The sequence below is a fragment of the Oryctolagus cuniculus genome, chromosome X, assembly GCF_964237555.1.
Source record: "Oryctolagus cuniculus chromosome X, mOryCun1.1, whole genome shotgun sequence".
In the NCBI taxonomy this organism is placed as follows: domain Eukaryota; kingdom Metazoa; phylum Chordata; class Mammalia; order Lagomorpha; family Leporidae; genus Oryctolagus; species Oryctolagus cuniculus.
This window is the reverse complement of record NC_091453.1, coordinates 134,270,699-134,290,017: the sequence shown is the minus strand read 5'-3', so window position 1 is coordinate 134,290,017 and position 19,319 is coordinate 134,270,699. Positions and strand designations below refer to the sequence as shown.

Below are 19,319 nucleotides of genomic sequence, written 5' to 3'. Positions count from 1 at the left end.
TGGCCCAAGTGCTTGGGCCCTGCACCTGCATGGGAGACCAGGAGGAAGCACCTGGCTCCTGGCTTCGGATTGGCACAGCTCGCCGGCCATAGCGGCCATTTGGGGAGTGAACCAATGGAAGGAAGACCTTTCTCTCTGTGTCTCTCTCTCTCACTGTCTAACTCTGCCTGTCAAAAAAAAAAAAAAAAAAAGATACAACAAAGAAAGAGAACTACAGGCCAATATCCCTACAAAAAAATAGATGTAAAAATTCTCAACAGCACATTAGAAAGATCTTTCACCTGGACCAGGTATGATTTATCCTTGGTATGCAGAGATGGTTCAATATATGCAAATCAATAAATGTGATATATCACATTAACAAACCAAAGAATAAAAACCATATGATTATTTCAATAGATGCAGAGAAAGTATATGATAAAATACAACACCCTGGCCGGCACCGCGGCTCACTAGGCTAATCCTCTGCCTGCGGCACCGGCACCCTGGGTTCTAGTCCCAGTTGGGGTGCCAGATTCTGTCCTGGTTGCTCCTCTTCCAGTCTAGCTCTCTGCTGTGGCCCAGGAAGGCAGTGAAGGATGGCCCAAGTGCTTGGGCCCTGCACCCGCATGGGAGACCAGGAGGAAGCACCTGGCTCCTGGCTTCGGATAGGCACGGTGCACTGGCCGTGGCGGCCATTTGGGAGGGTGAACCAATGGAAAAGGAAGACCTTTCTCTCTGTCTCTCTCTCTCTCTCACTCTCTAACTCTGCCTGTCAAAAAAAAAACACAACACCCTTTCATGATGAAAACTTTAAGCAAATTGGGTACAGAAAGAATATTCACATACACAATCAAAGCAATTTATGACAACCCCACAGTCAGCATCATACTGAGTGGGGAAAAGTTGGAAGCATGTCCACTAAGATCCAGAATCAGATAAGGATGCCTACTTTCAGCATTGCTATTCACTATAATCCTGTAAGTTTTAGCCAGAGCCATCAGGCAAGAAAAAGAAATCAAAGGTACACAAATTAGAAATGAGGAAGTCAAATTATCTGCAGATGACATGATTCTATATATAGGGGGACCAAAAGACCACACTGAGAGACCTCTAGAACTCTTAAGAGAGTTTGGTAAAGTTGCAGGATATAATATGAATGTATAAACATCAACGACAGGCAATGCCATGGCTGAGAAAGAACTTCTAAGATCAGTCTTATTCTCAATAGCTACAAAGAAATTTAAATAACTTAGAATAAACTTAACCAAGGAAGTGAAACATTTCTATGATGAAAATTACAAAACATTACATAAAGAAATAGAAGGCACAAAAAAATGGAAAAATCTTTCACATTTGTGGATTAGGAGAATTAATATCATCAAAATGTTCATATTATCAAAAGCAATTTATAGATTCCACGCAATCACCATCAAAAAATACCAACAATATTGTTCTCAGATCTAGAAAAATCAATGATACAATTCATATGGAAACACAAGAGACCCTGCATAGCTAAAGCAATCTTATACAACAAAAACAAAGCTGGAGGCATACCAAGACCAGACTTGGAGACATACTACAGGGCAGTTATAATCAAAACAGCCTGGTACTGGCACAAAAATTGAAATGCAGACCTATGGAACAGAAAAGAAACCCCAGAAATCAATCTATGCCTCTACAACCAACTAATCTTTCACAAAGGAGCTAAAATCAATCCCTGGAGAAAGGACAGTCTCTTCAACAAATGATGCTGGGAAAATTTGATATTCACAGGCATAAGTATGAAGCATAAAAAGTCAACTCTAAATGATTAAGGATCTAAATCTATGATCTGATATCAAAATTACTAGAGGAGAATATTGGGGAAACTTTGTAAGACATTGGCATAGGCAAAGACTTCTTGGAAAAACCCCAGAAAAACAGGCAATCAAAGTCACAATAGACAAATGAGATTACATCAAGCTGAGAAGCCTCTGTACTGCAAATGAAACACTCAGCAAAGTGAAGAGGCAATTGATAGAATGGGGAAAAACATTTGCAAACTATGCAACTGATAAAGGGTTAATATGCAGAATCTGTAAAGAGCTCAAGAAACTAAACAACAACAAAACACACAATCCAGTTAAGAAATGGGCAAAGGACTTGAACAGGCATTTTTCAAAAGAGAAAATTCAAATGGACAGGGAAATGCAAATCAAACCACAATGAGGTTTCACCTCTCCCCAATTAGAATGGCTCTCATACATAAATCAACAAACAATAAATGCTGGCAAGGATGTGGGGAAAAAGGTAGCCTAATCTACTCTTGGTGCCCATGTAAACTAGTACAGCCATTGTGGAAGACAATATGGTGATACCTCAGAAAGCTGAAAGTAGATATACCATATGACCCAGCCATCTCACTCCAGGGAATTTACCCAAAATTACTTCAGCATATGAAAGAGTTATCTGTATTCCCATATTTATTGCAGCTCAACTCACAACAGCTAAGATATGGAGTTAACTCAGAAGTTCATCACCTGATGACTGGGCAAAGGAATTATTATATATATATTAATATATATATATAATATATATATGAGAGAGAGAGACAATGAGAATGAATATGGAATACTATCCAGCCTCAAAAAAGAATAAAATCCTATCTGTAGTAACAAAATGGATGCAACTGGAAACCATTATACTTAGTGAAATAAGTCAGTCCCAAAATGACAGATACCATATGGTTTCCCTGATTCATGGTAACTAATACAGTACCTAAAATGTAAAGTATTAGAGTGAAATTGACATTTGGAGATCTGATGATTGTTTACAGCCTCTGTTTCTACTGATGGGAAACAGTGTTTGTTTCCTTTATACTATTTGTTGAACTCTTGGTAGAAGGGTAATCTTATGAATATAAAATTAAACAGAAAATAGATCTTTGTAAAAAGTAAGAATGGGAATGGGAGAGGGAGGCAGAAGAAGGGTGGGGGCGTGGGATTGGAAGAATCACTATGTTCCTAAATCTGGTTATATGAAATAAATAAAATTTGTTCAGCTTAAAATAATTTAAAAATTAAAAACAAAAAACAGATTTTCCCCTATGTTTTCTTCTAGGATTTTATAGTTTCAAGTCTTATGTTTAATCTTTAATCTATTCTGAGTAGATTTTTGTATATTGTGTAAGGGTCTAATTTTATTTCTTTGCATATGGATATACAGTTTTCCCCAAATCATTTATTGCAGAGACCATTCTTTCTCTATTGCATGTTCTTGGCATCCTGTCAAAGATTATTTTATTATATATGCCTGGGTTTATTTCTAGGCTCTCTAATCTGTAACATTCATTATGTCTCCATTTTTTTTTTTAGATTATTTATTTGAGAGGCAAGGTTAGAGAGAGAGGGAAAGACAGAGAGAGGTCTTCCATCTGCTGGGTTCACTCCTCAAATGGCTGCAAAGGCCAGAGCTGGGCTGATCTGAGAGGAGCCAGGAGCTTCTTCCAGGTCTTCCACATGGGTACAGGGGCCCAAGCACTTGGGCCATCTTCCACTGCTTTCCCAGGCCATCAGCAGGGAGCTGGATCAGAAGATAGCAGCTGGGACAGAAACCGGTGCCCATATGGGATGCCAGCATAGCAGGTCAAGGCTTAATCTACTACACCACAGTGTCGACCCCTATGTCTCCATTTTTATGCCAGTACCATATTACCATATTGCTTTAATTAGGCTTTGTAATATAACTTGAAATAAAAGTGTGATGATTCCAACTTTTTTTTTCTTTATCAAATTATTTTGGCTATTTGGGGTCTTTGTTGGTCCAAATCAGTTTTACTGTTTTCTCTAGCCTGTGGAAAATGTCATTGGAATTTTGATAGGGACTGCATTGAATTAATAGTTTGCTTCATATGGATATTTTCACAATACTGATTGCTCTAATCCATGAACACAGGATATCTTTCCATTTGTGTCATCTTCAATTTCTTTCATTAATATTTTATAGTTTTCATTATAGAGATCTTCCCCTCTTTGATTAAGTTTATTCAGAGATATTTCATTTCATGATTATTGTAATTACAATTGTTTTCTTGATTTTTTTCTGATAGTTCACTATTGGCGTATACTCACTATTGGCATGGATCTTAAATTTTCTTGCAAAGAAAAATAAACATTTTTTTAAAAAAAGATTTATTTATTTGAGAGGCAGAATTTCAGAGAGACAGATACAGAGATCTTCCATCTGCTAGTTCAATCCCCAAGTGGTCAAAATGGTTAGGGCTGTGTCAGGTGAAGCCAGGAACTTCTTATGGGTCTCACACGTAGGTACAGGGGTCCAGGGACTTGGGCCATCTTCTGCTGCTTTCCCAGGCTTATTAGCAGGGAGCTGGATTCGAAGTAGAGCAGCTGGAACTCGAACCAGCTCCCTTAGATGTCGGCACTGTAGGCCAGGGCTTAACCTGCTGTGCCACAGTACTGGCCCCTAAACTTATCTTTTAATTACATTTTCCATGAACTTTTGAAAGTTCCCTCATAGAAACACATACTGATTTGCAAGTTGGTGATTTTGTACAACTTGACTGATTTTTTTAATTAGCTCTAACACTGTGTGTGTGTGTGTGTGTGTGTGTAATCTTTAGGGTTTTTATATATAAGATCATATTGTCTGCAAATGGGGATAATTTGACTTCCTCCTTTCCAATTCAGATTCCCTTTATAGCTTCCTTTTGCCTAATTGCTCTGGCAGAGACTTCTTTTGGAAATGTTAGTCATTTTCTGTGCATAGGTTTTTCACCTCCTTAGTTCAATTTATTCCTAAAGGGCTTTTTTATGTGGGTTTTCTTGGTACCATTGTAAGGAAAATTTTGTAAGGGAGAGGGAGGGAGAGGGAGAGAGGGAGAGGGAGGGAGAGGGGGAGGGAGGGAGAGATGGGGGGAGAGAGATGGGGGAGAGAGAGGGGGAGAGAGAATGAATCTTCCATCCACTGGTTCACTTCCCAAATGGGCACAACAGCTGGGGCTGGGCCAGGCTGAAGGAAGGAGCCTGGGACTCCTTCCAGGTCTCCAATGCCAGTGCAGGGGCCCAAATACTTGGGTCATCTTCTGCTGCTTTCCCAGGAGCATTAGCAGGAAGCTGGATTGGAGTGGAGCAGTTGGGACTTGAGCAAGCACTCATATGTGGATGGTGGCTTAACCCACTGTCCCACAATGTTGGCCCTGCTATTGATTTTTGTATGTTGATTATATACTTCGCCACTTTACTGAATTCATTTATTATTTCTCAGGGTTTTTTTTTTTTTTTTTGTGGTTATATGTATGTTTTCTACATAAATGATTGAGTCATCTGAAAACAAGATACTTTTACCTCTTCTTTTTCAATGTTTTATTACTTTTTCTTGCCTACTTGTCATGACTAGTACTTTAGTACTATGTTGAATAGATGTGGCAACAGATGGCATCTTTGCCTTGTTTCCGATCTTAGAGGAAAACTTTTCAACTTTTCACTGTTCAGTGTGATGCTAGCTATAGGTTTTTCATAATGTTGTCTTTATTATGTTGAGATAATTCTATTCCTAGTTTGTTGAGAATTTTTATCATGAAGGGGTGCTGACATTTTAAATGTTCTCTCCATCTATTCATATTATAATATAATTTTTATCCTTCATTATGTTAATATAGTATGTTACATTAACTGATTTGTGCATAATGAATCAACCTTGCTTCCTCTCATTTCTGGGATAATTCCCACTTGGTCAAGATGTATGAATCTTTTAATGCACTGTTGCATTAGGCTTGATTGTACTTTATTGGAGGATTTGTGCATCTATATTCATCTGAAATACTGGTCTACAGTTTTCTTGTAGTATCTTTGTCTAACTTTGGTGATGTTAGCCTCAAAAAATGAGTTTGGCAATGTTTACTTTTTAATTTGTTTGGGAGAGCTTAAGAAGGACTTGTGTTTTACTTAGGGCAAGGTTAACTATACGATCATTAAGTGTACTGAAAGTAGATCATTGTAAAAATTAAGAGGGAGGGAGAGGAAGGGATGGATAGTGGGTAGGAGTGGGGGGAAGTGCCATTATGTTCCTAAAATGGTATAAACATATATAAATATATAGAAGGGCTGGTGCTAATTCTTTAAATTTTTTAGTAAAACTCGTCAATGAATCCATCTGGTCTTGGGCTTTTCTTTCTTAGAATTTTTTGACTACTGATTCAATCTCCTTATTCCATATTAGTCTATTCAGGTTTTGTATTTCTTCATGATTCAGTCTTGGTAGGTTGTATGTTGCTAGGAATTTATCATTTAGGTTATCCAGTTTCTTGGCATATAGGTTGGCCAAATGGATAAAACAAACAAGACACAAGTATATGATGCCTACAAGAAATGTATTTCACAGATAAAGACATAGGCTGAAAGTGAAGCGTTGGAAAAAGATAAACCATGCAAATGGAAAGCAAGACACCAGGAAAAGCTATACTCATATCAGATAAAACAGCAAGATTTCAAAAAGACGACATACCAACGTAAATATACACACACCCAATACCAAATCACACAAATACATACAGCAAATATTATTGGATCTAAGGGATAGACTCCAATGCAATAATAGCTGGGGATACCCCACTGTCATCAATGGACTGATCATCAAGATAGACAATAAACAAAGACAAGTCAGAATTGAGCTGTACTATTGCGAAATGGATCTGAGAGACATTTACAGAACATTTCATTCAACAGCTAAGAATTATACATTCTTCTTATTAGCACATGGAACATTTTCCAGGATAGACCATGTATTAGGCTACATTTTAAGTCTCAACAAATTTTAAAAATTTGAAATAATACCATGTATCTTCTCAGATCTCAATGAAATAAAACTAGAAATCAACAAAAGGAATAATAGAAAATTAAAAATATATATGGAAATTGAACATGCTCCTGAATGATCAATGGATAATTGAAGAAATTAAAAAGTAAATAAAAAATTTCCTGAAACAAATGAAACTGAAAAACAAACACATAAAAATATGTGGGATACATAAAAATCTGTATTAACAGGGAAGTTTATAACAATAAGTGCACACATCAAAGAAATTCAAAGACTTCAAATAAGCAGTCTAACAATTCACCTTAAGGATTTAAAAAAGCAAGCAAACCAAACCTGTTAGCAGGACAAGAAATAAGAACCAGAGAAGAAATTATTGAAATTGAAAATTTAAAAAATACAAAAGATCAACAAAATGAAAAGCTGGCTTTTAAAAATCAGAAAAACCTTTAAGCCAGAGTAACAAAGAAAAATGGGAATAATCCAAATATATACAATTGGAAATGGAAAAGGAGATACTTTAACTAATATCAGAGATATATAAAGGGTCATAAAAAACAATTATGAACAACTACATACTAACAAATTGGGAAATCCTGAAGACACAGATATGCTTCTGGACACATCAAAGTTACCAATATTAAAGCAAAAGGATATAGAAAATTTAAACAGACCAGTAACAAGTAATAAGATTACAGCAATAATTAAAAATCTCCTATCAAAGAAAAGTGCAAGAACTGATGACTTTACAGTAAATTGTACAAAATATTAAAAGAACTAATACCAATACTTCTAAAATTATTCCAAGAAATCAGAAAGGATGGAACTCTGTCACACTCTTTATAAGGCCAGCATTACTCTGATATCAAAGCCAAATAGACAATACAAAAAGAAAACTACAGACCAATATCTTTAATGAGCTATATGTAAAACTTCTGAACAAAATATTAACAAACCAAACCCAACACTACATCAAAAAGATCACACATGATAAACAAGTGGGATTTATCTCAAAGATGCAAGGATGGTTCAACAGTTGCAAATCAATGAATGCAATAAATAATATAAGAATGAATAATAAAAACCTTATTATCATCTCAGTATTGCAGAAAAAGCATTTAAGGTTAAACATTCCTTTATGATAAAAACTGTCAACAACTTAGGAACAGAACAAAACCACAGCCAACATCAATCTGAATGGGAAAAACCTAAAGTGTTTCCCCCAAGACATGCAACAAGACAAGGATGTACATTTTCACCAACTCTTATTCAGTATAGTACTGGAAGTATTAGCAAGAACAATTAGGAAAGAGAAAAATAAAGAGCATCCAAATTGGAAAGGAAGAAGTCAAAATACCCATGTTTCCAGATGACATGACGTTGTACATGGAAAAGCTTAAATACTCCACCAAAAAGCTATTAAAACTGACAAAAACAATTTAGTAAAGTTGCAGAATACAAAAACCAGACTACAAAAGTTAGCATTTTTACACATCAGTAATAATCTTGCTGAAAGGGAAGTCAAGAAAGCAATCCTATTCACAATTCTGTGAAAAAAATATTTAGGAACAGGCCGGCGCTGCAGCTCACTTGGCTAATCCTCTGCCTGCGGCGCCAGCACACCAGGTTCTAGTCCCAGTTGGGGCACCGGATTCTGTCCCGGTTGCTCCTCTTCCAGTCCAGCTCTCTGCTGTGGCCCGGGAAGGCAGTGGATGGTCCAAGTGCTTGGGCCCTGCACCCGCATGGGAGACCAGAAGGAAGCACCTGGCTCCTGGCTTTGGATTGGTGCGGTGCGCTGGCTGTAGCGGCCATTTGGGGAGTGAACCAACAGAAAGGAAGACCTTTCTCTCTGTCTCTCTCTCTCTCACTGTCTAACTCTGCCTGTCAAAAAAAATATTGGAACAAACTTAAATTGAAGAAATAAAACGTTTCTATAATGAAAATGGTAAAAGACTGATGAAAGAAATCATAAAGGACACAAAAGATATTAAATATTAAGTTAATATTGTTAAAATGTCCATGATTCTCAAATCAGTCTACAGATTCGACATAATCTTTACCAAGATAATAATAACATTCTTTATAATAGTAGAAAAATAATCATAAAATGTATATAGAACCACAGAAGACCCAAAATAGCAAATTCAAAGTATACTACAAGCCTACAGTAATTAAAACAGCATGGTACTAGCATAAAAGCTGACATGCACATCAATGGAACAGAACAGAGAACCCAGGAATTAATCCATGTACAGTAGTATGTCAAACTAAGATGCTTCTACAACAAAGTAAGCAATCAACAGAGTGAAGAGACAAATGAAAGAATCTGAGAAAATAGCTGTAAGCTATTTATCCAAGAAGAGATTAATATCCAGAATATATAAGAAACTCAAAAATGCCAATAACAAAAATAAAACAGTCAATGCAGTTAAGAAACGGGCAAAGAACACAAATAGACATTTCTCAAAAGGGGAGATATGACCAACAAATATAAGAGAATATACTCAATATCACTAGCCATCAAAGACATACAAATGGCTATTATCAAAAAGAGCTGGCAATGATTTGGTAAAAGGGGAACTTTTACTTATGCATTAGTAGCAGGAATGTAAAATGGAATCAACTAGTATACATCAAAAAATGAATGGATAAGGAAAATGTGGTATATAAACACAATATAATATTATTCAGCCAAAAAAAATAATGAAATCCTGGCATTTGCAACAAAATTGATGGAATTACTAGACATTATGCTAAGTGAAATAAGCCAGACACAGAAAGACAAATACTATATATTCTTTTCATCATATGTGAAATTTAAGAAAAAACCTTCAATCTGAACAAAGAATAGTGCATCCTAGAGGCTGGGGGGAGGTAAGGTGAAATAGAGGGAGTTTGGATAACAGGTACCAAATTGTAGTTAGTTAGCAGGAATAAATTTTTAGTATTACATAGCACAGAAGACTGTAGTTAACAATAAACTAGTATATATTTTATAAGAAAATAGAAGAGAGGAACTATAAGGCTCTAATGTAAAAGTAATGACTAGGAGGGGGAAATTTTGATAGCCCTGATTTGATCAGTACACAGTGTATATATGTATTGAAATGTCACCTGAACCCCATAAATCTATAAAATTATTAATAAATTTTTTCCTGGTGTTTTTAAAAAGTAGATAAAAATCACAATCTCTCTCTCTCTCTCTCTCTCTCTCACACACACACACACACACCCTATGTTGGCTAGGGAGAGACTACCAGTCCAAGGACCAGCCAATTCTTTTTTTTTTTAAAAAAAAAAAAAGATTTACTTATCTGAAAGGCAGACTGAGAAAGAGGGAGAGACAGAGCTATCTTCCATCCCCTGGTTTACTTCAAAATGGCTGCAAGAGCTAGGGCTGGGCCAAGCTGAAGCCAGGAGCCTGGAACTCCATCCAGGTATCCCATGTGGGTGGCAGTGACCCAAGTACTTGCTTTCTTAGGCTCATTAGCAGGGAGCTGTATCAGAAGCAAAGTACATGGGACTTGAACAAGTGCTCCTATAGGGAATGTCAGCATGGTAGGCAGCAATTAACCTGCTGTGCCAGCTTCAAGACCAGCTAATTTTTAGACAGCAAAGGGCTCGGAGGGAGTATTCCTCTGATATGTAAATTAAGCAATTCACAGCTGTACCTAACTCATTTGGCCCATAAATCTGCAAAAGGAAACAAATACTTCTCTGCCTTATACCAGGGCCAGGTACCAGGCAATTAGAGACCAATCCTATAGATTACAGCCCATTGAAATTATTCGAACTAACCAACCCTAAACTATTTCACTCTGCTCTGTCTTGTCTTTCTTACAGAAACCCCAATCAAGTCTCTAGTCTCAGCCTTCATTTTCTCTTGACCCTTCTGTCCCTGACCACCCTGTTTTCTCCTATGACCATGGTGTGGCATGTGGAGACCCTTTCTCTGGGACTTGTAAAGATAATAAATTTCTTCCTTCCAAGACTCATTCTCATCTCCTTCTGTGCTCTATCAACTTTACCATATACCACATCCAACATGTATATTCTTAGGACATTAGTCATTAGGGAAATACAAATCAAAACCATAATGAGGTACTACTTTATATCCATCAGAACAGCTATAATAAAAAATGGAAAAGAAGTGTTAGCAAAAATGTGGAGAAACTGGCAACCTTGTACATTGTTGGCAGAAATGCAAACTGGTAGAGCTGCTTATGGAAAAGAATTTGATAGTTCCTCAAAAAGCTAAACATAGAATTCCTTTATGACTCAGAAATTCTATGCTTAGGTATAGACCCAAAGGAACTGAAAATAGGGGCTTAAACAGATACTATTCATAAATGTTCGTTTTTAGTATCATTCACAATAGCTGAAAGGTGGAAACTACTCAAGGGTCTATCAACAGATGACTGGACAAACAAAATGTGATATATACATACAGTGGAATATTATTCAGCCATAGGAAGAAATAAGGTTCTGACACAAGCTACAACATGAATGAACCTTGAAAACATTACAGTTAATGAAGCAAGCCAGACACAAAAGGGTAAATGGTGTATGATTCTACTTATATGCAATATCTAGAACAAATTCATAGAGACAAAAGTAGATTCAAGGTTACCAGGGGTTCAGGATGAGGGGAATGAGAAGTTATTGCTTAATGGTTACAGAGTTTCTGTGATAAAAGTTTTTGAAATAGGTAGTAGTCAATGACATGATCAGCCCTTGTATAGACTGTTGAGGAACAACTTACTATTTTATTCCTTTTAGTATTTTTGTTGTTGTTGTTGCTCTGTTTGTTCTACATAGACCACTGGTTGAACTCTGTAATCAATGCACAATCATTCTCAGGCGTTTAAAATTAACAGAAAAGTGATCTCTGTTAAACATAGGAGTGGGAATAAGAGAGGGAGGAGATATATAGGTTGGCACAGGCTCACTTGGACTTACCTCCAATGGTGGAACTAGAAATGTGCCAGGGGATTTCAACTCAATCTTACCAAGGAGGCAGGTACCAATGCCAGCGCACTTGGTAAAGTGGTAAGTATAAATACACAACCAATCAAAAAGATAGGGTATGTGTCGATGAGATTTCACAAATAAGTCCAGTGTAAGCAAATAATGAAGGATAGAATTAACAGGGAGAGAATGATCCTGCGGGGGAAACAGGACACACAGCAGACTCATAGAATGGCAGCACTCCTGCCTCAGAATCAACCCTTGGGACATTCGGATCTGGCTAAAAGGTCCATGAGAGTCTCACAGGCATGGAAAGCCATGACACGGTGGCAAAAAACAATCTAAACGAAAGATCCTGGTGAACAAGACCCCAGCAGAAGGAACAAGCCATCAAGGAGAGAAGCACCTTTCTCTGAAGGGAGGAAGGAACCTCCACCGTGATACGGCCTTGACTAAACAAGTTCAGAGTTGGTGAACTCAAGGGGCTTCCACAGCCTAGACAGCTCATAGCAAGAGTCTCCGGTGATTGCTGACGTCATAAATAAGAGTGCCAATTGTTAAATCAACAATGGGAGTCACTGGGTACATGCTCCCCACGTAGGATCTCTGTCCTTAATGTGTTTTACTATGAAACTTAAAAACAACGGGCCGGCGCCGTGGCTCAATAGGCTAATCCTCCGCCTTGTGGCGCCGGCACACCGGGTTCTAGTCCTGGTCAGGGTGCCGGATTCTGTCCTGGTCGCCCCTCTTCCAGGCCAGCTCTCTGCTGTGGCCCAGGAGTACAGTGGAGGATGGCCCAAGTGCTTGGGCCCTGCACCCCATGGGAGACCAGGAGAAGCACCTGGCTCCTGCCATCGGATCAGCATGGTGCGCCAGCCGCAGCGCGCCAGCCTTGGCGGCTATTGGAGGGTGAGCCAACGGCAAAAGGAAGACCTTTTTCTCTGTCTCTCTCTCTCTCTCACTGTCCACTCTGGCTGTCAAAAAAAAAAAAAAACACTACTAGTCGAACAATACCCTATACCTTGTGCGGTTGTGTGAGGGCAGCCTGTTGAAATCCTTGCTTAGTATATACTAAGTTGATCTTCAGTATATGAAGGTAATTGAAAATGAAACTCGATGAAGGGCGGGATAGGAGAGGGAGTGGGAGAGGGGAGGGACACGGGAGGGAGGGAGGGAGGTTGGGGGGGAAGCCACAACAATACAAAAGTTGCACTTTGTAAATTCACATTTATTAAATAAAAAAAAACTATATAACAAACAAAAAAAAGGAAAAAAAAGAACTTAATACTTTACCCTTTTAGTATTTTTTATGTTCTACTTAAAACTATTGGTTGAACTCTGTAATTAATACACAATTACTCTTAGGTGTTTAATTAATGCTATAACTAGTACTCAAATAGTATTTTACACTTTGTGTTTCTGTGTGGGTGCAAACTGTTGAAATCTTTACTTAATATATGCTAAACTGATCTTCTGTATATAAAGATAATTGAAAATGAATCTTGATGTGAATGGAAGGGGAGAGGGAGTGGGAAAGGGGAGTGTTGTGGGTGGGAGGGAAGTTATGGGGGGGGAGCTATTGTAATCCATAAGCTGTACTTTGGAAATTTATGTTCATTAAATAAAAAAAAAACGAAATAGGTAGTAGTGATGGTTGCATAACACTATGGAGGTAATTAATACCACTTAAAAACTTAAAGTGGCAAAATTTATGCTATCTATATTGTTTCCATGATCTAAAAATAATGTAACATACCAAAATCCACCAATCTGTATGCTTTAAACAGTTGATTTGTATGGTCTGTGAATTCCTTTTTTTTTTTTTTAAGGGAAAGAGTTTATTGGGGGAAACCCAACAGACTGGAGGGAAGGGGCAAAGAAGGAAAGTAGGCAGAAGGAGAGCATAAGAGAGAGAGACAGAGAGACACAGAGATCAGGAGAGAAAGAGAGAGAGTGTGAATTATTTTCAATAAAAGTGTTTAAAAAATAGAGATAAATGAAACAATTTAAAAATACTTGAGCAATCAAAATTTTAAAAAGACAAAAAAGCATGCAATAAAAAAACAAAGAGCAAAATGGTTTACTTAAACCTAACTCTATCAATATTTACATTACATGTAAGTGAAACACACACTTCAAATATAAGTATATTTCATATATTCAGGAAAGCATGTACATATTAAGGAGATACATGGAATATAAAAATGTCTAAACCAAACTTGGAGAGATGAAAAATACACAAGGTGAGATTAACAGCAAATTTCAAGTTACAGAATATAAATAAACTTGAAAACAGAGTAATACAGGAGTGTCAATTTGTAAAGTCAACAACAGGAGTCACTGTGCACTTACTCCTCATGTAGGATCTCTGTCCTTAATGTGCTGTACATTGAGGCTTAATGCTATAACGAGTACTCAAACAGTATATTTCACTTTGTGTTTCTATGGGGGTGCAAACTGTTGAAATCTTTACTTAATGTATACTAAACTGATCTTCTGTTAAAAAAAAAAGAAGAAGAAGAAATTAGCAATTCCCAACTTGACTCTCGCTGGGATTAAACATGACAATAGGTCTGATCTGATTTCATCATCATTTAAAAAATCATCTATTATTTTTCACTTTATGTTTCTGTGTGGGAGCAAACTGTTGAAATCTTTACTTAATGTATGCTAAACTGATCTTCTGTATATAAAGAGAATTGAAAATGAATCCTCATGTGAATGGAAGGGGAGAGGGAATGGGAAAGGGGAGGGTTGTGGGTGGGAGGGACGTTATGGGGGGGAAGCCATTGTAATCCATAAATCGTACTTTGGAAATTTATATTCATTAAATAAAAGTTAAAAAAAAAACAGAGTAATACAAACTATTCTAAATGAAATAGAGTCCAAAAAGTGAAAACTTCAAGTGGCTTAATAAACATGTAACTAGAGTTCTACAAGGAGTTGAATATTTTCATAATTTGATGAAAAGTATAAATCCAAAATTCAACAAACCTATAACTTAGGAAACATTAAGAAGACTACTCAAGGCACATCATAATCAACTTTCTTAAAACCAATGATAAAGAGAAAATCTTAAAACATCTGAAGGGAAAAAAAGGACACATCATATACATCTATTTTGGTGCAAAAAATTTTTGAAAATCACTGCAGTTTTTTATAATACACATTTTCATGAACTTTTCAAAGATCCCTCATTAAGCATGGATTTTAAAATTTGCACCAAAATATTTATCTTTTAATTCCATTTTCCTATGAATTTTTTTAAAGTACTCATGTATGTAAGGATGACAGCAAAATTCTTACCAGAAACAATGTAATACACAGCGATGAAACACCTTTAAAGCACTGAAAGAAAAACTTTTTTTTTAATTTAAAGAAAAAAATTACTGAAGATCTGAAAAACAAAAGGAAAAACTACTGACTTGGAGTCTATACTTGGCAAAAATATCTTCCAATGAAGTAAGTAAAATAAAGACTTTTTAGACAAACAAAAGGTGAAAGAATTCATTTCCAGCAGACCTGCACTAAGTAAATATGAAAGGAAGTCCTATACGCAAAGAAAAATGACACTAGCTGGAAATTCAGATCTACAAAAAAGAATGAAGAACATCTAAATGGTAACTACATGACTTTTTTCATATTATTTAAAATCCTTAAAAGGCAGTCATTTAAACATAAATAGTAACAATATATTGTGAGGTTATTAATAACAACTATGTTTAAATATGTGTTTAAAACAATAGCATAAAGGTCAGGAAGCAAAAAGTTAAAGTATACTTCTAAGGTTCTTAATTCATGAAGGGGAATAATACCACTTGATGGTAGATTATGATATAGTATATATATATAGATATATATAGATTATGATATAGTATAACTCTTTAACTATAAACCCTAAAGCAATCAGAGAATAACAAAACAAAGAATTATACCTAATAAACTAACAAGAGGTAAAATGGAACAAAAAAGTATCAATCCAATGAAAACAAGAAAAAGATAGAGAAGGGAATGAAGAACAGATGGGAAAAACAGAAAACAAATGCAATATGATATATTTATAATCTTCCTACACAGAAAACTCTAAGCCCAGATTGCTTCATTGGCATATATTTTCTATATATCTAAAGAATAGGTAATACCAGAAGTAACTAAACTCTTTCAGAGAATAAAAAGACAATGCTTCCAACTTGTTTGAAGAGCCCAGCATATCTCTGATACTGAAATGTTAAAAGAAAAATAGATTGCAGACCAATATCCCTTACGAGCACACACGCAAAACTCCTGAACAAACAAAAGCAAATCCAAAAAAAAGCAAATCCAATAGTGTTATACAAAAATGTAATGATTTTATAGGAATGCAAAGTTGGTTTAACATTCAAAAATGAATAGAATTTGGGGCTGGTGTTGTGGTACGATGGCAGGTTAAGCTATCACTTAAGACACTAGCATCCCATACAAGCACTGGTTTCAGTATCAGCTGCTCTGCTTCTGATCCAGCTCTCTGCTAACGTGCCTGGTAAAGTAGTGGAAGATCGGCCAAGTGTTTGGGGTCCTGCCACCCATATGGGGGACTTGGATGGAGTTCCTGTGCTGCTGGCTTTGGCTTGGGTTAACCCCAGCCATTGAGACTGTTTGGAGAGTGAACCAGTGGATGGAAATAGTCCTCCTAAGACCTGCTGTTACTAGATGTGTCTATAAAATTAACAACAAACATTTAAATACCGCTAACTAGGTACCAGATTCTATGTTAGGTACTCTGTATGCATTATCGGTTTGAATCCTCAAAATGCTAGGTAGGTATATCTTCACTTTACAGATGATGACAACTGAGGTACAGAGAGGTTAATAAGTAACTTGCCTAAGGTCCTAGAACTAGTAAATGGCAGAGGTCAGATTCAAACCCAGGCAGCCTGACACTAGATTGTACTCTTAACCATTACAATCTTGTTGCCAATAACAGTGAACATGATCAATCACTGACCTATTTCAAGGTATAAACTTCTACTCTACTTTTAAGTTTGGAATTATAGAGATCCAAATTGCAACTGATCTCTGCCCTCCTTCTGTTCTCCTATCCTTTCTCTAAACCTTCATCCACTTAACCACATGGAAAATGTAAAGAAACATAACGACCATAATTGGCTCACAGGGACACAAGATCTCCTTTAATGTTTACTGGTCCTTCACAATCCATGCCTCTTGCTTGATACAAGGAAAGCTCAAGCTATCACCGTAAATAAGAAAGTAAACTGCCCAGTTTTCAGGATTCATAATGGGTCACAACTAGTCTGCATATTTGTTTCATTTTTTATAAATGTGTAGAGAACAGACTAGTACATGCAGCTGGGGTGGTAAATTATGTTGGCATCAATTCAAAGCTTCAGAAGATTATTTTTGTATAGTATGTTTTCCAAACGAAAGTCTCCTTAATGGCTTTTTCTCCTATGCTTCATTGCTACCCTCAATATCACAATGTAATGTAATCACATACTGGAGACAAGAGGGAAAAAAAACTCAAAGTATTGAATTTAAGGCATTTCCTTATTGTTAGTCATCATTTATTTGTAGTCTCTCTACTTTATATCATGTAAAATTATAATATTCCATACTTACTGAATCCACAAGATTTTCTGTTTTGTCTATCAATAATTCCAATCTTTCTCCTCGCTGAGCTACTAGATCTGCATAGGAAAAACAGGAAAGATTATGTTTTATATTAAAAATTTGCTGTTTTTATCTTTGTCTTAATGAAAATCTTAAAAATTAATTATAATTATTATTCCTGACAGCTCATATTTATTACAAAAAGTTTAACTTTTAAAAAATACAAGGTTCCAGGTAAAGCCTTATCAACTAAAGTAGAGAGTAGCCGTCTTTTACGTAAAGGGGCAGATACTAAACATTTTAGGCTTTGTGGGCCATACAGTCTCTGGTGCAAGTACTCAACTCTGTCAAATATAGAGAACATGTAAATGAATGGGCAATGGTTGTGTTCCAATGAAACTTTATGAAGAAAAACAGGCAGCTGGCCAGACTTGACTCAAGGGTAATAGTTTGCAAAAACCCCTGAATTAAGAGTGTGATTTGAGAGTAAAAAAATTGAATTACAAAATGAGTGAGAGTCAGACACTTGCAGAATTGCAGCACGAGAAGCTCCTCAGATATTCCCCACAAGCAACCAACCACCAAACAACCATTTAAAGTCTGTAGAAAATGTGTATTTCCAAAGGGCATACAGTAAATGGAGAAACATGTATACAAAAAAATAAACTCATTATAAGAACTGTGAGATTCAGTTCAGTGAGATGGAAACTCTACTCTTTTTTAAAAAAGATTTATTTATTTGAAGGCAGAGTTACAGAGAGGCACAGCCAGAGAGAGAGAGAGAGAGGTCTTCCACCCACTGGTTCACTCCCTCAGATGGCTGCAATGGCTGGAGCTGTGCGGATCTGAAGCCAGGAGACAGGAGCTTCTTCTGCGTCTCCCATGTAGGTGCAGAGGGACACCTACATGGGCATCTTCTACTGCTTTTCCCAGGCCATAGCAAAGAGTTGGATCGAACTGGTGCTCATAGGTATGCTGGCACTGCAGGAGGCAGTTTTACCTACTATGCCACGGTGCCAGCCCTGAAGTTCTACTCTTGACACTCTGGGTAGTCATCAGCTTTTCTCATTCCACCTCACAGCTCTGTGTAGCAGAATCTGATAGGTTTGGTGTTTCCTTCTTCCACTCAGTCCCCATTTACAGAACAGAACCTCTACCTCAGTTGGAAGGCCAGGAATAGCAGGCCCTGATTGCTCCTGCCTCAACTCATGCATACAGTAGAGTTCGCATGCTGGGAGAGCCAGGTTAAGAACAATAAGGTTACCCAGAACCTCACTGTTAAAGCAAGGGCATCACTTCAAGAGAAATAGTCCACTGTCAATACTAACAACTCCAGAGCACTGGCTCTGATATTTTTCCCAGAGGGGAAAATTTTAACAGCTAATCATGCACCAAATCACCCTCACAAGCTTTGAAGGTCAGGTGAGACCACAGTGCTTGGTTTTAGTATAATTATTAACAAAAGGAAAGAGTTGTCTGCATAAACCAAACACATTAATAGTAGGAGACTAACAACTCACTCTCAGAAATACTGTCTAGACAGAAAATCAACAAAGAGCAAAGTTAAATTACACCCTAGATAAACTGAACCTAACAGACATCTATAGAATGTTCCATCCAATAGCTGCATTCTTTTAACAGTACATGGAACACTCTCCAGGATAGATCATATGGTAGATCTCAAAACAGGTATCAACAAATTTAAAAATGGAAGTTGCATTAAATATCTTTCTGACCATAATGCAATGAATATAGAAATCAATAACCACAAAAACTTTGGAAATTACATAAATGGAGATTAGAAAACTTATTCCTGAACAACCAATGTATCAAGGAAGATACTAATACAGAAATTTTTCAAATTTCTTGAAATGAACAAAAATGGAAACACTCCACATCAAAACCTATGGGAGGGGCTGGCACTGTGTTGTAGCAGGTAAAAGCTGTGCCTG

General features: G+C 36.8%; 1 protein-coding gene across 4 annotated transcripts in view; it reads right to left on the bottom strand.

The window, feature by feature from the left end:
- The window catches only part of VAMP7 (vesicle associated membrane protein 7), a 59,439-nt gene that overhangs the window by 11,541 nt on the left and 28,579 nt on the right, over positions 1 to 19,319 (bottom strand). For 2 of the 4 annotated variants that reach the window (XM_002722201.5, XM_070066508.1), the window contains one exon: positions 17,377 to 17,444. The exons of 1 other annotated variant lie outside the window; for it this stretch is intronic. In XM_002722201.5, the coding sequence (XP_002722247.1) occupies positions 17,377 to 17,444 (68 nt within the window). Of the gene's footprint in view, positions 1 to 13,811; positions 15,981 to 17,376; positions 17,445 to 19,319 lie in introns of those variants that run through there. One more of the 4 variants, XM_070066507.1, reaches the window with a different exon arrangement.